Source organism: Caloenas nicobarica, chromosome 21 (assembly GCF_036013445.1).
Source record: "Caloenas nicobarica isolate bCalNic1 chromosome 21, bCalNic1.hap1, whole genome shotgun sequence".
Lineage (NCBI taxonomy): Eukaryota > Metazoa > Chordata > Aves > Columbiformes > Columbidae > Caloenas > Caloenas nicobarica.
The window spans coordinates 6,211,508-6,236,341 of record NC_088265.1 but is presented as its reverse complement, the minus strand read 5'-3'; the positions used below and the strand labels follow the sequence as shown (position 1 = coordinate 6,236,341).

At 48.2% G+C, this 24,834-nt stretch overlaps 1 protein-coding gene across 2 annotated transcripts; it reads left to right on the top strand.

The window, feature by feature from the left end:
- Window positions 1–462: 462 nt before the first annotated feature.
- Window positions 463–21,746, top strand: CTTNBP2NL (CTTNBP2 N-terminal like). 2 transcript variants are annotated; one of them, XM_065649434.1, is made up of 5 exons: window positions 463–548; window positions 5,533–5,640; window positions 14,287–14,517; window positions 16,431–16,538; window positions 17,767–21,746. In XM_065649434.1, exons 2-5 carry the CDS (start codon window positions 5,542–5,544, stop codon window positions 19,243–19,245), a joined length of 1,917 nt encoding a protein of 638 aa, XP_065505506.1. In that variant the 5' UTR covers window positions 463–548; window positions 5,533–5,541; the 3' UTR covers window positions 19,246–21,746. The 2 variants fall into 2 exon arrangements, with proteins under 2 accessions (XP_065505506.1, XP_065505507.1); XM_065649435.1 differs by lacking the exon at window positions 5,533–5,640 and having other exon boundaries at window positions 511–548.
- The last annotated feature ends 3,088 nt before the right edge of the window (window positions 21,747–24,834 follow it).

Sequence of the window (24,834 nt, the reverse complement as noted above, 5' to 3'; positions counted from 1 at the left end):
AGCTGGGTGTTCCTGCTCCGGCGGGGGGGTTGCACTGGATGAGCTTTCGAGGTCCCTTCCAACCCCCGACATCCTGGGATTCTGCGACTTTCGAGCAGGGCCTGTTCCGACAGCACAAGGGGTGATGGTTCCGAACCAAAGCGCGCCCCCCCAGCCCGGGTACGGGGAATGTCCCGCCCGGCGCCGCGGGGCGGGGGGAGGCGGCTCCGGGCCCCGCCCACCGCGGACACGCCCCCGCCCTGCCCATCCGCGGCGGAAGTGACGCGCCAATCACGGCCGCCCGCTCGCCCCGCCGCCGCCGCCGCGAACAAAAGGGATTTTTCAGCCCCCGCCCCGCCCTCCTCGCCCCGGCTCCGCCGCCTGATTGGCTGGCGCTGCCGCCGCCGGCCGGCCAACGCCCTTGCCCCGCCTCCCCCGCGGCAGATTGGGCCGCGGGCGCGCCCGACTGCGCCTCTGATTGGCGGCCGCGCCGTCCCTCACAGGCGGGCGCGAAGGGGCGGGGCGGCTGGATGGGGAGCGGAGCGGCGCGGTAGTGGCGGCGGCGCCAGGTCGGTGCGGCGGGCGCGGTTCCCGGGACGGTGGCGGTGGGGCCCCCGCTCCGCGTGGCTCCTGCCCGGCCCGGCCCGGCCTGGCCTGGCCTGGCCTTGGCGCTGCCCCTGCGGCTGGGCCGCGGCAGGTGCGGGGCGGCCCGCTCGGCGGGGGCTCAGAGCGGCGGCAGCGGGGCCGAGCTGCGGGCGGGGGCGCCGGCGGGCGGAGGCCGGGCGGGCTGGTACCGCGGTGCGCGGAGTCTCGGGCGGCGTGGAGACCCGTGGGCGTTACCGGGAGCTCGGCGTCGCCGCCCGGGAGCGGGCCCGGCGGGTGGGACCGGAGCGGCGGAGCCGGCCGCTGCCCGCGGTGCTGCCGCGGGGCGGGGCGGGGGCCGCAGCCCGGGCTCCGGTGCGGGGTTCCTGGCTGTTCGGGTTGTCCCGGCCCGGGCCAGCTCGGGAGGTGAAGGAGCCGCTGAGCCCGGGGGTCGATCCGTCCCGAACACAAACGGGCTCCGGTAGCGGGTCAGGCGGGGGTTTGTGTCCCCTCGGCCGCAGCCCCCGGGGGTTTTGGACCCTGAAGGTTGGAGGGACTTTATTTTAATTTTCTTTGAAGCAGCTACACTTGCCGCGCAGTGGTTGTTCGAGGACTTTAGCAGTATTTTAAACATGGATTTTATGTATTTTCTTCGTTCAGAATAGAACTTCAAGAACTAACAGGGTGGGGAGGACTGGGGGGGTTGGTGTCCTTTCTCTTTTCAGCTGTGAGCTGCAGAGGTGGGGGGTTTAAACGCTGCTCGTTTTAACCCAGTTCTCCAGGGTCATGATGCAATGTCAGGTAGTGTTGTGCCTGCACGTTTCTAAAGTGTATGTTAGCTTTTTTATTATATAAACACATCATGTAATTATTTTAACAACTCAAACATCACGCTGTACATGCAGCAGCGTTTTTAGAAACTTGTCTATCGAGACTTTTCAAACTACTCATTTAGGTTATCTTAGGAACATGATTATGTGACTGCCCGTGCAAGCTCCTGGAAAATATCAGTTCCTCTTCAGGGACAGGAAAAAATTAAAAAAAAAAAAAAGCTGATTCAGGATGGTAGACATAGAGGCATTGTTGAATTGGCGTAGCTGTAACCATGGCTTATGAAAGGAAATGCCCTTCTTCAGCGGAAAAAAGGAACGACAAGCTATGTTCTTCTCAATTCTTTTTAAAATGTAGGAGAGTTTTGAGCCAAGTGCTTGCAGAGCATCTTGAAGCTTCCCCTTGCCCGGTTCCGTGTGTGTGCCGGGGCAGCTCTCCGACTGGTGACTCCAACCTCGCTGCGGTCGGTGGGTGAAGTTCTCTGGTGCTGGCGATGTTGGTTCACATGGTTTGTGCTTTGAGCCCGAGTGAAATGTAACCTGTGATGGTTTCATAACCATCGCAGTGGGATTCGGGAGCTGCCACCGTTTGTCTGTGCTGTTCCTGAAGTGGCACATGCCAAAGATAACTCGCCCTGGTTTGTTAGCTTGCACGGTTGTACGTACGCTTAAACTGGTCCTGATATTTATTTTTGGTTAAATACTGGGAAATAACTTTCAAAATAAGAGTTTTATCTCTTTAAAGAGTAGGTCTGGGTGTGCTGAGGAGACTCTACTGGGCCATAGCACAGCTAAAGGGAAGTTTACCTTTAGGCAGGCACTAAGTAATTATCTTTGTTTATGCTCTGAACTCTTGCTTAGTGTCCAAAAATGGTGGTATATCTCAGGCTCAGGGAAAATATTTATACCATCAGAATAAATAATGAGGTCCTTGCGGTTTGTGATCTGTGTGATTGGACTGGTCGGGATATTTCACCGAATGTCGAGGGTTGGTCCGCCCTGGGTGTTTCTAGATCTTGTTTCTAGCGCTGTGAAACGCTGTCTCTTAGTTAAAGGTTTTGAAACAATGGGTCGGGCTCCCAGGTGCTGGGTACGGATCTGTTTGGCAGAATGGGACTGTTTGCGAGGGAGGGAGCTGGGTAGCTGAACAGGGTTGGTGTGATCTTTCATTAAAAAGTGGGACGAGGGAAGGGACGTGTCACTGGGAAGGTCAGCTCAGGAGCCTGTGACGCTGGAGGATGGGAAGGGATTCGGATTTGGGTGGGGAGGAGAAGCTCAGATATGCGCTTATTAACTCTTTGATCCAGAGGTGATGCCTGTTCTTGTAAAAAATAATAATATACAATGAATAGAGCTTTTTTCTTTTTTTTTCCATTTTCCAGCTCCCTAGCATGGAGTGGCTCTAAAACTGAGCACTTGGGTTTTGTTACAGATTCAGCGTAGCAGGTATCTGCCAGGTGTGCTCTAGCTAGTGCGTTAAAAAGTTCTCTGTAAATCAGTGCAGAATACAAGCGCAATTTGGTTTTTGGGGTTTTTTTTAGGGCAGGGACTGTATTTACAGCATCCGCTCCCAGTCTGTCCCTCAGCAGCCCGGGATAACCCACACAAACAGAGCAGATGAAAGCTCTTCTGCAGCAGCAGGTTGCACACGAGGAAGCGGAGGCTGTAGCACTTGCATATCTTTAATGTTACCTGTTGTTGTATAAATGATTGCTGTGCCAACTGGCTCCTGCTGTTTATTTCTCTGAGTATTTTTACCCATATATTTTAGGACAGGGCTTGTTTATGTTATTAAGCTGATTAAAGACTATAGCCATAGGAGCATGTTAAGAATAGCACAGCTTATTTCTATAACACTGTGCAGTGCAAGTCACAATGGGAGTGTTTAGAATATAGAGTAGAAGTGATTACTGCCCAGACTAATAGGTTTAGAATATCAAACTGCAGTCGGTGGCTGTCCTGGCTTTAGGAGCGTGCTGGTCGGTGCTGGTGGAGAGATGCAGCTGCACGTTTCCGTATCACCTCTGCCCAAGAGAAAAGCACAGACTGAAAGTCCACGTTCAAAATTGGCTGCCCTGGGGTAACAGATACGCTTTGTTCTAAGATCTCAAAGAAAACTTCTCCTGTTTAGTTCTGGCTTAAAATGCCACAAAACTAATATAACTTGATGAGTATCTGGCAAAAAAAAAAAAAAAAAAAAAAAAACTGTTGCTATTTCCTATCAGTACTGATTCAATCTTAGAATCTGGGAATTTAGTCTGAGCAAGGACTGAGATGGTTTTGAAATTAGGCCGTGCATCTCCTGATGTTCCAGATTTAAAACCTGCCTGGGGAAGTGATGCAGCTCAGATTTAAGTACCAAGACACACCCAGGTGATGGTAAAGGCTGGAAACGGGGCCCTCTTTTTCTCACCCTATATGGCTACTTATTTATGAATTAGCATTAATTTGCTGCTTCAGTTGCACACTCTCCCTTTCATACGAGATGAACAAGTTGTGCATCACAATCCTTCGACGTGATCTCAGCTGAAATGGGATTAGAGTCAATACAGCGAGTTTCCTAAATGACGCTTTTATGTCAGATCTCGATCAGGCTGTTTTGAAGTCACGCCGGTTATGAGCGGCTTTGCCAAACACTCCGCTCGTGTGTTTTCCTCTTGACTGTACACGAACGGATCTGCAATATGGAACACAGATGCGATGCTGGCAGATCGCGGTGTCCAGTTAAACTGGTTTTGGAACAGCCGTCCATACCCCGGACGCTCGTGGTTGCTCCTGCTGAAGTTTTCCTCGAGCAGCCCATGCCGTGCTGGGGCTGGCCAGAAAACTCCGGACAAAACATTGCTGCTTTATGGAATTTCACGTCAAACGCTGCACGAAGCGAGAACGTGACTGCGCGAGGAGAAACTTGCCCGCTTAGCAGAGGGGGCACGAAGCAGATTTCTGATTTCTCCGGCTGCGTGAAGGCCGCCGACTGCTCTCCCTGAGCCGAACTTTGTGTTCCCAGCAACTGGAAAACTGCTTTGGCATAAACAAGACAGAACTTGCATTTGTGCATAATTCTCCAAGGCACAGTTATGCAGATCAGTTGTGAAGCAGCAGTGACTTCAGAAAATTTACAGTTGAGTTGAGTGTTTTAGCTGGATAGGCTGCTCTAGGAAAGGTTAATTAACCCTTTATCGCTTGCCCGTGGAGTTTGATATCTCCAAGTAGCTTTTTTGTGCTGCAGCATTTTTTGCTTGATACAAAGAGTGGCAAAAGATGGATGTGACTTGGACTGGGAAAAGTGTATTTGATTGTTGTGCAAAGCACAAGACTGTATCACAATCAGGTGTATTTGCATCAGAGGCAAGGAAATTATTGCCATTGTTAACAGAATCATGTAATAAAGAGGCTTATTACTAGGCAATGATGAGTGTATCAGCAAAGATGCAGGGGGTAAAAAGCTTTTTGTATGTGCAGTTCAGATGATGGATCTTTGTTCTTATGTGGGCATTAAAAATATATTTAGTAAACAATGGTGATATTGAAACAGTTTGAAGGAATAGTAATTAAATGTGTGTTTTTTGTGGCATTGATTTTTTTGTTTGTTTGTTTCGTTGGTTGGGTTTTTTTCTTTTTTGCAAAGTGGTTTGGGCCTGTTCCATTAGTGATGCATAATGGCATTCCTAGGAAACGCATCATAGCACTGAAATGTCCACTTCACCGTTAAATTTGTGTAGGTGGCCCAGTCTGGACCGCACTCATCGCAGCTCTTCAGTCTTGTTTCAGTGACGTTTGCAGCTGTATGATCCAGCTGTGTAATTTACAGTAGTATGGCTTTTAAATACCCATATTTTTCCCTCTCCTGTTAACTTTGGCTACTTCTTGGTGACTGTTATACTGTCATCTTAGCCCCTGCGCCATCTGGGTGTGCGTGTGTTCATGAGCCCTTGGGAAAAGGTGAAAAACGCATCTTCTACAACTGGTCTTGGAAGTTGAAGAGAGAATGTTCGCCTTGTGTATTCTCCTTTTTCTCCCTCTGGGCAATTTGCAGTCCAAAAAGCTGGAAGCTGAAGTTAAATGGAGATTGTGTGTCATAGCTCAGAATACTGATTTTAATGTGCAAAGAAATACTGGTAAACTCTGTTCCATTTTACAGGTTTTCAGGATGAATCTGGAAAAACTCAGCAAACCAGAACTACTGACGCTGTTTAGCATTCTTGAGGGAGAATTAGAAGCAAGAGATCTTGTGATAGAAGCCTTAAAGGTACGTTGTGAGCACCGTGATAAGAGACAAAAATGACAACAGTGCTGCTGTGGGTCCTGCAGAGCGCTTGCGTCCAAGGTGAAGTTCTGAAGGGCTATTTCTTACTGGTTCGGAATCCCATCTGACTATCAGCAATATTAGATCATAACTGCTATATAACATTCTGTGTCATGGAATTCATTATTGAAAATGGGCTGCAAGAGGCATTTCAGGGTTGAAATACAGCGTTCCGCGTGTGCTTTCATCGCTTCTCAGAAAGAACTGAGCGTTTCTGCTGTCGGCAGAAACGTAAAAGGTCTATTGGGCTTCCTTTGGGTTTGTTCTGCTTTAGGAAAGAGGGCTTCTGAAAGCAGAAACTCTTCTTGCCAGGAGGGGTCACAGGTTAGTCTTTTGGTGAGAATAACTTCACACTAAGAAAAAAATAAAACCCAAAACATCCGTGGCTTTATATCGTACTGAGCCAATACGAGCTGGGAGCAGCAGACCTGCCTGTGCTGCCGCTCGCTCTTTGCTGGCATGAGCATTAATAAAACCTTCAAAAAACTTGTTGTGTGGGCACATGTCGGGGGACAAGGCCCTGGAGCAGGTGGCACCTCTTGGTGCCGCTGGGGCCCAAGGGGTGTTGGCGTTTGTGGCGGTAGCTCTGGGTTTCTGCTTCCCTTGGCCACTCTCTGGCTGGTTTCCTATGTTAACGGTAAACTTAGAAAATATTTTTAAAATGTGGAGTCCGTGTGTGATACTGCTGCTTTTTGAAGGATGCTTAGTTGACACCCAGCTTCCGTAAGGTGGGAAAAAAATAGTGGTACGAAAGATGGAAGGCGTGGATTTTTGAAGAAATGAGTCTTGACAGGGTTGAATATTGAAGATTTTTTCAAGCTGACCTGTCACCGCTCATAATGTTTAAACTTGGGGCAATTTCGGGAGAGGGATGGCAGCTTGCAGGCCTGAGCGGGGACTTGGTTTGCCAGCAACTGCTTCTGTAGCTTGATTCCAAACACAAAAACCTTTTGGGGGCATGGAGGGAGACCCTTCTCCAAAACAGTTGGGATGCTTGTGTGTTTATTGCTAATTGGTTTTGCATTTAGACAATGTTTTTATTTTGGAGGAATGTTGTTGCCCTCTCAAACCCAGCGGCGGGGTGGAAGGGTTGGCTCTTTTCTTGGAACAGACTTGCACGTTTCTCCTCTGTCCTGGGATCGCTTTTCTAATTCTGCGTGGACAGAATGTGTTACCAAAACCAGCATCACTTCAGCGTCACAGTGTGAAACGTGTGTAATGGAGCACGGAGGGACACAACTGCTCCTTTCCAAAGGCTTTTTAACGTGTACCTTCCAATAGCACAAAGCAATTATCCTCTGTTGAAATTTAACCTGCAGTTCCCTCTCGCGTGAGAAGTTTAATATCGTTAAAATACCCTCTGACGTAATTTGTCGAGGACTCATAACTGAGAAGAAATTAAATGAAATTGTAACCTATACTTGATAAATACGTAGCACGAAATACCAACCTAATCAAAAGTTAGGGCTGTTTTCCCCTCCTTCTGCAAGGGCTACGCTGTAGTTCTGCATCTGAAGAATGCGAGGGAAGCTGACGGGAGCAGGAAAAGGGCAGAAAAGGCTTCGGATCGAGCCGGCTCTTACTGCCCGCAGCAAAGGTGAGATGCTGCGGGTCTCCAGCCGGTCTGGGTCCAAAGCTGCGTCCAGTAAAGCCATGGCTTAAGTCCAGCTTCCTGCTGGCAGGAGGCTGTGTTGCCCTTTTGCTATCGAAAGCAAAAGATGTCCCGTAACTGCTTCATCTGGTGGCTGGACAGATTTTTCAGAAGCAGAAAACTCCCAGCTTTGCTTTATCCATTTATTTGGAATATACAGTTAGAGAAATTCTGGCCTTGCTGTGCTTTTCTTTTTGTTTACTGATAGTAACCGTGGTTACAGCTTTACTGTGCTTCACCAGCTGAAATAGATTTATTGTGTGTGACTGTAGTTAAAGGAAAATCCACCTTGCTAATCTGTTTACTCGTGTTTTGACACATATAAAAATGTTGCCCTGAAGAAAGAGCCTTTAAGACCAAATGAAACATTGAAACTCGGAACATTTAGTTTGACTTGCATGCCATAAATTGAGCTGTAACTTACACCGAGGGGGGTTGACATTAATTGCGTGTGTATGTTGGAAAGAGGCGGAGTGAAACCTGAAATTTCTTAGAGGATTGCGTGATCTTCAACCATGGCAGTGTTTTTTCTCCAGCGGTTACATTAGACATGTCAGTGGTTAAAAATCAGAGGTTTATCTGCCTATTTACTTCCCATATAGTAAGAAAAATGCATTTCCCCTCATGGGCTATTTTGACTTCTAATTCAGGTTTAAGTGCTTCCAAAGTCTATAGACGTTTGAGGCAGATCCTTTTGTACGTTATAGGAAAGAACGAGCACTTGCAGAGAAAAATAATCCCTTAATTTATAAACCTGTAATTTGATTATAGTCCAGTCTGCAATAATGGATATTCCTGCGTGCTTAGAGAAGAGCGTGTGGCATTTAGCGGAGAGAATCCACACACGCAGATGACAAAGCCTAGAATAGTTTTCTTCTCCCTCATGATATCAGGCTGCTTGTTGGCTGGCACAGCGTCAAGACCGAGCTGCAGAGCCCGGCTTTGCAGAGCCCGGCTTTGCAGAGCCCGGCTTTGCAGAGCCCGGCTTTGCAGAGCCCGCTTGCTGAATTTGCTCGTGTTTGTCCCAGGGACCATCATCTCTCCCTGTGCGTTTGCTGGGTCTTGACTTCTGACGTCCATTTCAAATTGCCGTGTTACTTCCATTCGAACACGAGATACTAGTATAAAGGATTAAGCAAACAAATCTACTGTATTCAAAATATTCTTTTCCAGTGCTTCAGTTTGCTTCCTCTATTTTAAAACCTCTTTGAAAAAAAGCTTTTTTTTTTTCGCCTGAAAGTAGCTTCCTGTCCACTACATAAATCTCAATGTTCTCCTCAGAACAGACCTTGAGTCTCGCTTCTTATTGTGCTCCTTTTCCTGTAGTTATAATTGTATTTAGAGCTTCCAAAAAACCCGGTGCTGTCGGAGAGCTGCGTAACACCGAGGGCAGATTCTCAGCCCGTGTTGCCGTGCAGGAAGGATTACACACGTGAGCCACAGGTTCGGCTTCTGAAATAACACCCCATGATTGGAAACAATTCAATATTTAAATAGGCCTCTATCGCTATGTTGGATCACTTTGTTCCCTGCCCTCTGTGCTTTAAATGAGAATTTTCCGTACATTAGAAATGTAGGTCTGTTAACTTTTAGAAAAGAGCTTTCTGGCTTAATTCTTTTATGTTAACGAGGCCTTGGGCAATTTAGACTGGAATAGAAACCATCTATTTTGTGTTAATGACTGGAGGCTGCTCTTCATTGCTTTGCTTCTGGATTCAGTGATTCACTCTATAAAGCAGAATTAATGCATTGCAAAATTAAGTGTTCATGTGTCAGCGCATTCAGAAATTAAGTTTACAGTGGAGTTTCAAAAACTGAAAGTCTACTTCTTGTTTAAATGGAAGTTCAGTAATATAAAACCTTGCTGCGGATGCTGGTAAATCTTTCATAGATGGGGTAAAATGAGGGTTTTGCATCGCTTCTAAAGCAGCTGAGATGCAGCAGCGTTCCCAGGGCCGTCCTGCTGCAAGACGGGCTTTTCTTACAGCTTTTCTTGCAAGTTTGGGGAACTTTTTGTCTCTCATTTCTCTGGTTTGCTCGCTTGATATAACGACAGCAATGAAGACAAATGCTGGATTTGAGCTCAAGTGAGGCTCGGCGTCCTGCTCCAGGAGCTTGACATTTATTTTTGTGCAAAGTGGTCCCCACCCCCATTTCCCTTCTCTGTCAGCGATCGCTGTGACCTCAGCTCGTCTTTATTCCCGATATCTGTGTCTGGGGAGAGAAGCTCATAAGGAAGTTCAAGGCAGTAAGAAGCTATTTAAAGATTCTACCACTCTCCGCAACGTGAAGGAGGAACTTCTGTGCCAGTTGGTACTGGAGAACTGCACACGCAGTAGCTGCAGTTAATTAACAGCATGTCTGTGTTGTGCCGAGGGTTAAAACCTAAGCCCTAAAATTACAGGCAAGAGTAATATTTGTCTTTGTGTCCAAAAAAATACTTGAAACAAGTCTTGGAAATTCCCTGTTTGATGTTCCAGTAAAACAAGTTGTAAAGTTTATTGAAGGCAGAGTGAAAATGCTGTCTCATAAATAAGGTTTCAGTAGAAGGAAATATTTTTCCAAAAAAAAAAAAAAAACCAAAACAACAAAATCAAAAAAACCCACAAATAGATGATGGGAAACATTCATCCCAAACCAGTCTGGAAATCCCAAGAGGAAACAGAAGCTTTTCCCTGGCAAAGTGAAGCTTTTGCTTTGCCTGGTTGCTCAGGGAACGTCTCTGTGGTTGTGTCAGATGCTGCTTCTGCTCCATAAAATCAGAATTCTTTTTTTTTCAAACTGGACCAGCAGTGGCCAATCCCCCTCACTTGAGCTAAAACTCAACCAGTTTAACGTGTCGCCCTCTCCGCGTGTGCCTAATTCTTCCGATTGCCAGGAATTTTATTTTGAAGAGTAGTTCATGTGCGCGGCTGCTTCCTATTTTAAGAGCAGCCCAAGCTTAAATGTTGGGTTTTTTTTCCTGTTGGGGGAGGGCAATTTCATAGTCTTCAAAATCACCAAATAGTCTGTTTAGCTGCTTTTGGCGTTTGAATGTTTTGATAGGAAATTCATAAGTCAGCGTATTCAAGATGATACAGGTGGAGTTATCAATTAGAGGAGATTCTAATTGCAGGAGATTGCAGAGCGCAGTTGATGCCGTTGGAACTTTGCAGGTCATCTCTGGTTTTCCAGATGAAATTTTCAACTCCTAAGTTAATGTTTTTTGTAACCTGATTTCCTTATTATTGAAGCTTGCTTTCCTGTGGATTCATGAGTTCTAGTAGGTTGATACTGGGATCTGAGATCTAAGGTGATTTTTTTTTTTTCCACTTGGAAGTGGAACATTTCTCTTCAGTCAACAAGTTCCTTCTGTTTTGAAAGCTGAGCAAAAACCGTGTTTAAGGCTGAATTCCAGCTCAGGACAAAATCAAAACCCTTGGAGATGTTTCTAGGTGACCTCCCACATTAGTGGAGGTTGAAGAGTTGCTCAGTGATGAGCAAGAGCAATGGGAGAAGTTGCCAATATATGCGACAGTTCAATATCTGTATAAAATAACCTGTGGCTTAATTTTAGAAGAGCTGTCCCAATTGTTTCGGTGACAGAGGTGGCTGCTCTGTGGCATCCAAAGCACAGGGTACATTTACCCCCTCCAGTACCAACTTTGAACTGCAGCGTGAAGATAAAAATTTATATCTATTTATATCTATAGTTATATTTCCAAGTGTGTGGTGGCCCAAATGCCAAAAACACCAGATTTGTTGTTGTAAACTGCATGTGGTCATGTAGGATGACCTGTTTAAGGCTTTTCCTAGTCTAGACACCTTTAATTAAGTGTTTGTGCTCCGCTGGCTACTGAAAGGGAAGGGCTGGACTTCAGAAAGCTGTTAATGTTATGATAGTCTCATCTGTTTGTCATGCTAGTTCAGGAAAAGACTTAATTGCTCAAAGTAACAAGGAGGAACTTCTTGTTCTCTCCCAGACAGGAAATAAACCACCCCACGAAATTCAAGATTGTTCAGAGCCCAGCGCTGCGGGGAGCAGAGGAAAACGCGGCTTTTCTTACACCTTCAGTACTGGCAGAAAATCAGAGTTTATAGGTAGTGGGTGCGACCTTAATCCCAAGTCGTTAAGATTTTTATTAGAAAGAAGTTGCACAGAAAAAATGTTTTCAAATGTCCCCGCTTTGCGGAGGCTGTTGAAGCCCCGGTGCCCTTAGGAAGGGTTTCTCCTGTTTCTGTGTGCCTGGGATCAGCACTGGCTAGGCTGGGCTTAAGGGAAGCGCAGCTCATCTGTCAAAGCAGTTAGGCCAGCTGGATGAATATCCCGATTTGTATTTACAGACTTTTTAAATGCTTGAGTCACTTAGAAGTTCCCTACGCACACTTAGAGTGAGGTTTAGTTGAGTCATTTTTAGAAATCCTTCAGAATAACTGAAGATTCTCTGTCCTTCAGAAAAAAAAAAAAAAAAGGCAAGCCTGTAGTTTTTCCTGTGATTCGTTAAACCAGGGCTGGTTCATTAGCCAGGGCCACCCTCCCATTTCCAGGGCTGATCTTTTCCTTCCTCTTCTGTTTTTGGTGGGTTTTTTTAATGTAAAGTTAGGACAATATCTTGAGCTCTGATCAAAGGTATCCACTGTTCCTGGTGGATGTTGCTGATAAAGAGGTATTTGTGTGTATTTGTTTACTGCAAGGATTTAAATACAACTCCAAACCGGTGTCATAGGACAAGTGTCCCTAACTGGCTTTGCTCGTCAAGGAGATACGGAAAGAAAAGTATTTTGTTTTGATTTTTTTTTTTTTATGCCTCTTGTCAAGGTAATGCCTACACTTCTCCCTTTGAGAGCAGAGGTTGACTTTTTTTTAGGTTTTTCATGCTAATCACATGGTTGCTTCTTAGAAAATAGGCAGGACCAGCAAATCTCCTGGGCTGTTTGTGCAAAGCAAAGCTTTATGGTTTCCGTGTCAGTCCCTGCCCTGGACAGCCCGGTTTCAGCAGTTTGCGTTGTTGTTCCCATGTGTCGGTACCAGCCGGGGCGCGGGGTTGTGTCAGAGCATCGCTATCGCTGCGCTTGAGCGTTTTCAATGCACTTCACCGGCACTTCAGAAAACAGCTCTTCCAATAAATACTGGTTTCTAAGTTGTCTTTTCGTTTTAGTCAGGCTCGGCCTTTCCCACCTAAAGGGTAAGAACCGCGCAGCAGGACGGCGACGCGCACCCGATAAGGTGCAGACAGCACGTGTTTGGACCAGGCTCTCCTGCCAAAAACGCGTCGTGTTGTCCGTCGAGAGCAGCGCCCATCAGTGTCACAACTTCCCTCTGTAGGTCCCACAGAGCTTTCCCAGTTAAACATAATGAAGTGTGCTTTAATTTTTAATTTAAAGGTGCTGCGACTCGCATTTCAGAGCAAGGAAAACCCGCATCTTTCGTGTGGTCCTGCTGAGAACATGCCTTTGCAGAACAGTGCACAGTCTTTTATGTGCTCTGGAATAAAGGGATGAATTGTCTCTTCTCACCATGGCACTAATGAACCGAGAAGCAGCCAATTTCCCCGCGGATTTGGCAGGCGTTCTTTCTCGGCTCTGCGCGCACAGGACGGTGCTGTCGGTGACACGCACTGGAAGGAAACACGGTCACAGGTGCTTCACAAACACGTAGCATTGAGTCCATAACCATTTCAGCTGGAATCAATTATTACATTTGTTGGAGCCACCATAGGTCAGCCCTGCGGGCTCGTTTGAATCTCGGTCTGTTTTTCCTCTTTTGCATGGAGATGTTTTCATATGGTTTCTTATCGTGATGTTGAACATGTAGATAATATTTTAATATCTGTGTGCTTATGAAATTTTGCTTTGTTTTTAGAACTCCACAGTAGTCATTCAGTAGGGTAAAGCTGTTGATATCCTGAAGAACAGATTTCCAGCCGCAACGGCTGATTCCAGACATTGTAAATATAAAATCTAGTATGTGTGAGTTTCCTTAATTCTGATGTGTCACCAAAAGAAACCTAATCATTCCTATCCTGCTTCTTGAGAAACAAAACTTAGTTTAGTCTGGATGAGAATATTAAGGATTTTGTTAACAATTTACGGATTTATAGGCTGTTGCGAGAATAAAAGCCTTAAATTGCTCAACATGAAATTCTTTGGTGACATAGTTGAGAACACCACAAGACTACCCTTCCACTGATACAACAGTAAATGATTAAATCTTTTGTTGAGCAAGAATCGATCTTTACCTTCTTTCCTTTTGCACGGTTGTGGAAGGTAAGTCACGGAACACAGGTATCTGGGTATGATGGGCTGGGAGATGCTGTGTTTTTAAGCCTTTGTTCCTAGTTTGTTTGGGGCCACGTGGTTAGAAGACATCGGACAACTGGAGGGACAGTGAGAAATTAATTGAGCACATGCTTCGTATAACCCCCCACACGCACTCGTTCCAGGCTGCCTGTGAATAGGATGTGTTGGCTTGTGTTCCAGCTGTGGAAATACAAGTGGGTTTTGCAGATTTTTTTTCGAGGCGCAAGTACCTAACCTGGCTGTGGGTGCTGGTTCAGCCTGCGAGAGCTGGGTCCACGTGCTGGATTTGATCCTTCTAGATTTTAGTGTCTTAACAGTGGAGGACCATCAGCTTTTGCCCATTTTAAGTGTGTTAATGAGCATTTCAATAGCTTGGAGCCTTGCTGCTGGTAGATCACTCGACAGGTTTGTCCTGGGAATTACCGTCTCAATTGTTGTCTGTTAACCAAGGACCTTTAACATGACACACTTGTGTTTTTTCCTGTCTGGAAACTCTCATTCTTGCAGCAGATAAGAGGATATGAATCAGACTGTGTTAAGAGCTCTTTGTCTCTAAGTGGAAAACTGGGGAAGATTAATATTAACTACAAATTACTTTGTTCTGTTACTAGTCTCGTATTTTAAGCGTATTGAAATGCAGCTTTGGTTTTGTGTTGCAGGCCCAGCATAGAGACACGTTCATTGAAGAACGCTATGGGAAGTACAACATCAGTGACCCGCTGATGGCTTTGCAGAGAGATTTTGAGACCCTGAAAGAGGGAAATCATGGGGAAAAGCAACCAGTCTGCACCAATCCCTTATCGATCCTGAAAGTGGTGATGAAACACTGCAAGAATATGCAGGAAAGAATGTTATCCCAACTAGCCGCTGCGGAAAGCAGGCACAGAAAGGTAGGTTTGGCTTCAAATAAGATGCGCAAAAGTTAATATTTGCGTTTTGATAATATGTTAACTTCAGCAAAAAACACTTAAATGCCTTGAGTTTTGGTAACTGAAAGACTTTGCGTTGTAGCACTGTATCGTAACCGCTTCACAGGCTGCTTTTCCATCTTGAGCAGCTGGGATTTTTGATTTTACTTGTGTCAGAGGCAGACTGTGAGGTGATTTGTTACACTAGACACTGTCTTGTGCAATGTCAGGTCTGGATGTACTTTTGACCAATGCCTATGCTTGGGCCAATGCCATCCTGTGTGTGTGTATATATATATATATATATATTTTTTTTTTTTTTAGGTATGTCACTCCTGCTTTGGTTAAAACTTATTAAATCTCGTTGCAAAGATCTCAAGTCCAAGCACTTGCATTCTGTTACTAACCAAAAGGTGCAAAGTTGAACCCTTGATTTCATTGCTCATCAGCATGTGGGTTAAAGTTTCTTTTCCTATAATCTATTTTGATAGAGTAAGGTGGAGCAAGTTCCTTTCAGTCTGTGAATAATCTGACACATTTCTTTGCAGAAACCTTATTTATGACATAATCAACCAGCCAGCTTGACTCTTAATGAGAGGCAGTGCTTCTTCTATAAGTCACTGAAAGGAACCGCAAGGCTGTTTCACTTTTCAGCCAACTATCTAGTTAAATCGGGCTATTACAATCATTTTTTCCCTTTCTCCTTCTGTCCCTCCTGTCTCCTTCTGTAACAAGGTTCCTTGTGTACTTGAAAATATTTAGGCATTGTTTGGAAGCTTAAATTTCAGAAAGACTGAGGAGCTGCTATATTAATGGTGAGCATGTGTTGGGAGAGCCTGGAGTTTTGGTGGTGAGATATGGCAGAGTCTCTTGGGAAGTTTGTATTCTGGCTTTTTGGTTGAGTTAATGGAATTTCAATTATTTATGTAATTCGGCGTTAAAGCTGAAGGAGCTCCTTAGCTGGGCCCTCATGGCAAGCAGTTTCATTTCAAGAGCTCATCTTGTTCTTATTTGAAAGAACACTAATTTGTTCTTCCACTTAAGCTTCGCACTGCAGTTCTCAAAACCCCTGTTAAGAAACTGGGGGAGCAGCCTGTCTGCAAGTTACTGCTGAAACAGTAACGGGGATCATCTGGTGATGGTTTGTGCCCCGTGTCTCCTGGGTGCACGTACAGGTTTGTGTTCATGGTCCTGCCAGGAACTTCTGATGAGGGCACCATATGAGCAAGGACTGATACCCCGTTTCCCCGAAAATAAGACAGGGTCTTATATTAATTTTTGCTCCAAAAGATGCGTTAGGGCTTATTTTCAGGGGATGTCTTATTGTTCCGTGAACAACACTCTCCATTTATTCTTGAACAAAAAATCAACATTTGTTCAAATGTGGTCATGTCATCACATTCTGTCACATCTGTCCTGCTGCATCCTATTGCCAAATAATTTTACTTTGTTACATGTATAGGTGCCTGGACACTATTTAAATTGACTTTTTTTTAATGAACTTTAACTAGGGCTTATTTTTGGAGTAGGGCTTACATTTTGAGCATCCTGAAAAATCATGCTAGGGCTTATTTTGGGGGTAGGTCTTATTTTGGGGGAAATGGTGTAATGTGAAATTCCCAAGGCTATTCTGCAGTCTGGAGGAAAAGCAGGCAATTTAGCTGTTTAATAGTAAAATGAAGGATTTCCTGACTTATTTCCCAAACTGACTTGACTATACCAAAATAACACAGTTCTGTAACTTGTCCAAAAGCCGCTTTTATGAGGTTTGGAGTTGAACTGGGATGCCTGAGGCTGCGGCGGTTGCTCTCCCCTGTCGCGAATCTCTCCCTGTTTTGCACCAGCTTGTGCAATAAGCGTTCCTGGGCGTGGGCTGAGGACTGTTTGTTCGGCAGGTGATCCTGGACCTGGAGGAGGAGCGGCAGCGGCACGCCCAGGACACGGCCGAGGGCGACGATGTCACCTACATGCTGGAGAAGGAGCGGGAGCGGCTCACCCAGCAGGTACCTTCGGGAACCCGCGATTACCCAACCCGCGGAAAGCCCGGGCTGCTGGGCGGCGAACGATGCGATCAGAGATCACAACCTGCGATCAGAGATCACAACCTGCACGTTGAAAGAGCAGCAGGGACCTCCCTCCTCGGGAAGGCAACAAAGATGCTGCAGGGAGTGGAGCATCTCCCGTGTGAGGAAAGGCTGAGGAGCTGGGGCTCTGGAGCTGGAGAAGAGGAGACTGAGGGCTGACTCATTCATGGGGATCAATATGGAAAGGGGGAGTGTCAGGAGGATGGAGCCAGGCTCTTCTGGGTGACAGCCAGTGATAGGACAAGGGGCAATGGGTGCAAACTGGAACACAGGAGGTTCCACTTAAAGATGAGAAGAAACTTGTTCCCGGTGAGGGTGGCAGAGCCTGGCCCAGGCTGCCCAGGGAGGCTGTGGAGTCTCCTTCTCTGCAGACATTCCAACCCGCCTGGACACCTTCTGTGTAACCTCAGCTGGGTGTTCCTGCTCCGGCGGGGGGGTTGCACTGGGTGAGCTTTCAAGGTCCCTTCCAACCCCTGACATTCCGGGATTCTGTGAAGGCACTTCTATGGTTTCAATCTGAAAAACAGCCTTAATTTTTCAGGGTGTTTTGGTAGCTGAGCAGTCCTAAAAGCTATTAATAGACAATCAAATCCTTTGAAATCCTACTTCAGCCTAAAATCTGAGAAGTTCTCAAGAACAGGGCTGCGTTTGCAAATGATAGGGCTCTCTAGTACTCAAAATTCAGAATAAGTCATGAAAGATCTCCCAGGGAGGTTATTCAGCGATGATAATAAATATTTAAGCTACTGTTTTCTGTTACTCAAGCACTGTAGACTTTATTAAACTTACATATCAGCATTTTAAACTCTACATGCCTTTAAAAGGCAAAAGAACAAAGCAGTAAATGAGGTGGAACGAAGCTTTGCCTGTTCAATCAGCACATGGCAGCCTGGGTGTACATCAATTCACACATGCTAAAACTACTAGTAAGTAATAATTCTTAATACGTGCAACCTGAGTCATACGAGACTGTCTTGCAGAAACCTGGGGCAAGAAACTCTTCCTGAGCCATTGCCATCTTTTAGTGTGTAATTTCCCCAAGGGGCACGGTAACCCCATTCCCTTCTGGGGCATTATACTTCATTTACTTTCGGGAGGTTTCGTGGTTCCCTTAAGAGTCTTTGTGGTTTTTATTCTTGTTTTCCAGTTGGAGTTTGAAAAATCCCAAGTGAAAAAGTTTGAAAAAGAGCAGAAGAAGCTGTCAAGCCAGCTGGAGGAGGAAAGGGCACGCCACAAGCAGCTGTCGTCCATGCTCGTAGTGGAGTGCAAGAAAGCCACGGCCAAAGCAGCCGAAGAGGGGCAGAAGACAGCAGAATTGAGCTTGAAACTGGAAAAAGAGAAGAGTAAGGTGAGTAAACTGGAAGAGGAGCTGGCGTCCAAGAGGAAGCGGGGTTTACAGATGGAAGCGCAAGTAGAAAAGCAGCTCTCGGAGTTCGACATTGAAAGAGAACAGCTGAAAGCCAAGCTGAACAGAGAAGAAAACCGTACGAAAGCACTCAAAGAAGAGGTGGAATGTCTGAAGAAAGCCCTGAAAGAGCTGGAGGCTTCTTGCCAGGAGCACAGCCCTGCCGAACCTTTGCAGCCGAGCCCCGCGGTGACATCCAGAGGTGTCGCAACCGAGAGTCCCGCGGTGAAGTCTGTGTCTTGCCAGACCGAGTGTCCGCAGGCAGAGCGAGCACATCCCGCCAGCGCGAGCAAAGGCCTTCATACCGCGTTCCCCAGCCCCACGACACCTCCTCATTCCTACGCAAAGTCCAACGGTCATTGCGATACCGACGTGCAGGCGGGTAGTGAGCTCCCGCAGGCGACTGCGGCGGAGAGCCAAGTTCAAAAGGAGAAATCTGCTGGCGCAGCCCCGGAAAACGCCGTGGAGAATGGAAGTTCTCCTGTGAGAACGGAGTCGCCGGTGCAGCTGACGTCCCAGCTCCCTTCCAGCGGGGTGTCCCTGTCCCCCAGCGGCACAGCCGCCTCCTCTCTGACCCCTTCTCCCTGCTCCTCGCCAGTTCTGACCAAACGCTTGGTGGGAGCTTCAGCCAGCAGCCCTGGTTACCAGTCGTCCTACCAGGTGGGGATCAATCAACGTTTCCACGCCGCTCGGCACAAGTTTCAGTCTCAGGCCGAGCAGGACCATCAGTCGAGCGGTCTGCAGAGCCCCCCGTCGCGGGATTTGTCTCCTACCCTGGCAGATAACTCCGCCGCCAAGCAGCTGGCCCGCAACACGGTCACTCAGGTCCTCTCCAGATTTACCAGCCAGCAGGGACCTATTAAACCCGTCTCCCCTAACAGCTCGCCTTTTGGCACGGACTATCGAAACCTGGCGAACGCCGTGAGCCCCAAAAACGAATCTGGTCACTCTCCAAGCCCCGGCAAGGTTTCCAGTCCGCTAAGCCCGTTGTCTCCTGGCATTAAGTCCCCAACCATTCCTAGAGCAGAGAGGGGGAACCCTCCGCCCATTCCTCCGAAGAAGCCCGGCCTGGCGCAGTCACCCGCTGCTCCTGCTCCGCCGACCAAAAGCTCTTCCCAGGCACCCATGGGTGCCCCCATGGACGTGGCGAGCAGCTGCTCCGCCAGCTCCGCCGTGGCGAACGGCAAAGACATTGAGATCCTCCTGCCAACCAGCAGCTAGTCTCCAGAAAATGTGAATGTGACATTCCGTGGCTTAGCGTCCTAGAGCTGAGACACTGTTTTTTCCACTCCGTGTTATTTATTTCCATAGTAGCAGATTCTGTCTGTATAAAGCATTTAGTATATATTTTTTTTCTTTTTTTAATAGGTAGGAGGATATTTTTGTTTATGAAGAAACCTTAACTACAGCTATACAGTAGCCTCAAAATGTCTCACGACAACAGTCGAATCATTAGAGAGAACGAGAACCCTAATCACGTGGCGGGACCTAGCTATCAAACTCTAATGGGACTGAAATACTACTTTTAAATTATGCAGAAATCACTTTTGTGGACTTTTTACTCCAGACGAACATTTTATAAAAAGTGCCTGAACTAAGCCTGCAATATGAATGTGATTCTCTGAGGAAGGGGAGCAGGGGGACCATCTAGCTGCAGAAACCAATTCTCCTGTGAGTCATGAATGTTGAAACCAACACTGTTTTTTCTTCTTAATTCTTTTCCGTTTGCTAAAATAAGTTAGCAAACGTGCTACGAATTCTGCAAGGTGACCACCAGCGTGACGCAGCCACACTTTGTCCTTTAGGACGTAGCTCCGGCTCTTTGAGGAAGCACATGGGAGTTTCTTGGGGTAAAATTTAGCCATAATACAATCCAGATTGCTTTTTATTTCATGGTCCATGTAGCCCTTTTTGTGTTCCCGTAACACATTCTGCAGACGTGCCCATGTGCTTTAAGTGGCTAAACTCGGGTTTCTGGTGTGTCACCTTGAATTTTCAAGCTCTTCGAGCATTCTACTGTTGTGTGTAGAACTTCTGAGAAAAGAATCTTGCTATTACTTGACAAAGATCTCGCTATTACTTGAAAAAAAAAAATCACTAGTCCATATGATACAGGTTTTTTGCAACAGTAACATGGGATCTTCTACTATAAACAAAAGCAATAATTTTGTTCTTCATCTGTATCAGTTGTGTCCAGCTGACCTGGATTTTACCCACTAATTAGCTATGAGATCTTACTGGCTTTCCTTGGCTGCAAATATGGAACCAAATCGTTACTGTCATGTGTAATTAAATATGTATATATGTGTAAGTAGTTTCACACACATACATATTAAATACACAATGTATTGGGAAAATCTTTATTCCTGATGTTCTGCCTAATATGAAGAAAATATGGGAATGTGAGATGTTTAAATTCACTGAGAGTGAGGAATTGCCCGAGTTTGAGGCAAATTGTGTGTGTGAAAAATTATTTGGGCCCTAGAGGTGGGAAGAAACTGATGGTTGTGCAGAAATATTTACTGCGAGAAGCATCATCCTCGGCTGGTTCTCTGAGTCACCCAGGGAGAAATCAAAAAGCAAAAGCACCGCAGGTCAGCGGCTGAGAGCCCAGCCCTGAGTTAATTACCTCTGGTGTTGTACGTGAGCTGGTCCTAAATTTAGAGCTGGACTTGCCGCTCAGCGTCAGTCGCTGTTCGGCGCTTCCCTCTGCGGGGGCCGAGCCGCAGCGTCCCACCGCCGGAGCCGCCTTCTCCTGTGTCATTTTTGCGATATTTAATTAGCCAAAACCCACCCAGCTCCATCGCAGGACGGATCCCGGGGCCGGTGGGAGGACGCGCTGCCGGACACGACCTGGTCGGTCCTTTCCGGCTTTTGAGGCTCGTTTAGCGGGACAGCGGCGCTGACCCGCCGCTCCGTCCCGCGGCTGTTTCGGCTGGAACGAGAGGTTTTTACAGCCCTTCCAGAAGCCTGTTCAATGGGGACGTTACGCGCTGTTGTTCCCAACGCGGTGGCGCGGGCTGTGCGCTGACAGCACGGAGACACAGACGGCCCAGCAGTGACTTTTGGAAGCACATTTATTATTTTTTTAAGTAGCTACAGCAGATTTTTTTTTTTTTTTTTTTTTTTTCCTCTTGATGAGAGTAATTGTAAAAACAGATGGGCAGATGGGTTTTTGGCCCATGGATCGTTTCGGATTCAAAAGTGAGGCTTTTGTATACACTGCTTTAACGTGTTTCTTTGCTTTTACATTAATCTAAATGGTATTATCCTCTTTCTTTATCAATAGCTCTAGAGAGAGAGACCTACTATGATGAAGTCTATTAGGAAATGCACTGAGTACTGTTTCTTCTAAAGTATAATATGGGAAGGGGTATGCAAAAGAATGTATTTTTGCTAGTAGCCTGTCTTCTGAGAGAAACTAAGCACAAGACATTAAAATTGATCGAACTAATTCAGTAAGACATTTAGAGTTAGTATTTAACTGTTGATATAGATTCTGTGTGGAAGCAACTAAATGTTTCTTCTATAACTCACACCTGCTATAAACAGACATTGTTGCAGAGTTTGTCACTGGCTAATGGGAGTATAATGAAGTGCAAAATGTATACACTAATATTAATTCATTAACACTTGTAAATTTGTAAAGCCAAATGTACCAAGCTGAAGTCTTTAATCATTTTTATAGCTGATGGCATTAAACATGTTAAACGTTCATATTATCAATAAAGGATTTTATTTTTAAGATGTGCAAATGGCTTAAGAAAAGGTTTGGAGTCGGGACGGCACGCGTGGCAACGGCGCAGGTGGCGACGGCCGGGCGTCTGTGATTCTGTGGAAACCGGAGCTTTAACGGGTGCTCCGAAGTGTCAGGAGAAGCACGTTTGTTCGGGGCGCACGTTGCGGGCAGTTGTGTGCGGCTGCGGTCGCGGCTGAGCTGCTCGCCCGTCTCCCCATCCGCACCCGGCGCTGCGGCTCGGGAGCTCCGCGGGCAGCTGTGTGCTCGGCCAGCTCTGCCTTTCGGGTATTTTAAAGTAAAAACAACGTTCCTAGAGTACCTCTTTGCTGCAGTGTTGTTATATTAAACCAATAATATTTGGGGAGTATTCTACTAATAACCACTCTGGGTATTTTGGGGAAGTAGGTGTGCGGGTGCCCTCCTGATTTTTTTTTTTTTTTTTTTTTTTCAAGCGGGACGAAGAATTTCACCCGGAAATTCCGTCTGCCTCGGGGGAGCGCGGCCCGGCTGTGTCACAGGATGCCCAGCGAAGGCGCGGGCTCCGCAACGTCCCCTTCGCGTGGATGCGGCCGTGCGAGGCGCCGGCGCGTGTGCTCCCCGGAGAGCCGGGGGCACGGGGAGGAGTCCGCAACTGTTTTCTCTCCCCAGTGTACACCCTGACAGCGACCTGATTTTCTTATCGTTCTATCACTTCAGTCGAGCAGGTTTTGCAACAACCCGGGCAGCAGCTCTTTGTTCACCTCCTCAAGCCTGACGGCACCTCGGAGGAGCGCCGTGTGGGCGACGGTGCCTCCGTCGGTACAGCCAAAACCAGCAGCTTCTTCCCCGGCACCATCTTCTGGGCTGCCCCGCAGCGCGGAGCCCTGCCCAGGCGGGATCAGAACTGGCGAGCGTCTCCGCCACAGCCCTGCTTGCTTTCTACAGCAGCACAGGTGGAAGGTCCTTGCCCAAGCCCGGAACGCCTACGAACCCTCCCACAAACAGCCCCGTGCTCCGTCTCGGATGCTCCGCGCCGCGCGCGAGGAGGGAAGGCGTTGGGCCCAGCTCTGGGTGAGGCAGTTACAGCGCCACGAGCCCAACGCGGCCCCGCGGCCCCGCGCGGGACAGAGTGAGTCAGCTCCCCAAACACAAGGCGTCTATTCATCCGCCGAAACTGCTCCGCGCCAGCTCGGCCCCGCTGTGCCCTGCCCGGGGGGACGGGTGGCTGCGTGTGCCGGGGGCAGAGGGGCCGCGGGCGTTTTGCCATCGCTCCCTCCCGCAGCCGCGGGGTGATGTGCGAAGTCACCCCTGGCACCTCCGAGGGCTCCGGTTGCATCGTCCTGTTGATAGGACCAGAGGAAACGGCCTCGAGTTGCGCCACGGGAGGTTGAGGTTGGATCTGGGGAGCAATTTCTTCCCCAAAGGGCTGTGGGGCATTGGAACAGGCTGCCCAGGGCAGTGGTGGAGTCACCATCCCTGGAGGGGTTGGACAGACGGACATGAGGTTCTCAGGACATGGGGCAGTGCCAGGGGTGGGTTATGGTTGGACTCGATGATCTTGAGGGGCTTTTCCAACCGAAATGGTTCTGTGATCCTGTCCCAGAGCACTGAACGCTGGCTCCGTGGCCGCCCCCCAGCCCCACGGCCGCACTTCGGCTCCCCGGCGTGAGGCCGAACGCTGCGGGGAAACACGAGTGGACGTTTCTTCTCCGCCAACGTCCCCCTGGCTCCCGCTCCTCACCATGTGCCAGCGCTCCGCTCCGGGCGGGGACACGGGGGGGACGCGGGGGGGACACGGGGGGAAACGGGGGACACAGGGGGGACACGGGAGGGACACAGAGGGGACACGGGACACGGGGGGGACACGGGGGAAACACAGGGGGGACACGGGGGGGACACGGGGGAAACACAGGGGGGACACGGAGGGGACACGGGGGGGGACATGGGGGACACGGAGGGGACACGGGGGGGGACGGGGGGGACACAGGGGGACATGGGGGGGACACGGGGGTCGGGGGGGACACACGGGAGGGACACGGAGGGGACACGGGGGGGACACGGGGGGGACACAGGGGGGACACGCGGGGGACACGGGGAGAACACGGGGGGGACACGGGGGTCGGGGGGGACACGGGGGGGACACGGGGGTCGGGGAGAACACGGGGGGGACACGGGGGGGACACGGGGGGGACACGGGGGGGCGGGGCGTCCCGGGCCGGGGCTTGGCCGGGAGGGGCCGCTAGAGGGCGCGCTGCGGCCGGGAACGGGGCGGGAAAAGCGGGGTGAAAAATCCCGGAATGTGACAAGTTGGATTTGACACCTCCCGTGAATTCTTGAGGAAGAGGACGAGCCGAGGATACCCACATTGTTGTCAAGGATTTTAATTTGAAGGATGGATTGAGCCGTTTGAAGGATGGATGGAGCCACGAAGATGCTGCAGGGAGTGGAGCATCTCCCGTGTGAGGAAAGGCTGAGGAGCTGGGGCTCTGAGCTGGAGAAGAGGAGACTGAGGGGCGACTCATTCATGGGGATCAATATGGAAAGGGGGAGTGTCAGGAGGATGGAGCCAGGCTCTTCTGGGTGACAGCCAGTGACAGGACAAGGGGCAATGGGTGCAAACTGGAACACAGGAGGTTCCACTTGAATATGAGAAGAAACTTGTTCGCGGTGAGGGTGCCAGAGCCTGGCCCAGGCTGCCCAGGGAGGCTGTGGAGTCTCCTTCTCTGCAGACATTCCAACCCGCCTGGACACCTTCTGTGTAACCTCATCTGGGTGTTCCTGCTCCGGCGGGGGGCTTGCACTGGATGAGCTTTCGAGGTCCCTTCCAACCCCTGACATCCTGGGATTCTGTGATTAAAACACTGGCTCTGAGTTACAAAAGACTAGTGCTGTTAAGCAGTCACTAATATGAGCTTCAAACCAAAGGAGCAATAACGCAGCCTGAAAAATTCTAGTTTTGTTCTGTGCTGGGTAGCAAGACTAATTTTTGGAAGGTCTTTTTCTTCCCCATTCAGGATCCCGATTCACTTTCACGTGTCCTCTGCTTCTGCCTGAGAACAGCAGCAGATTTTTTTTCGAGTGAATTGTTTCCC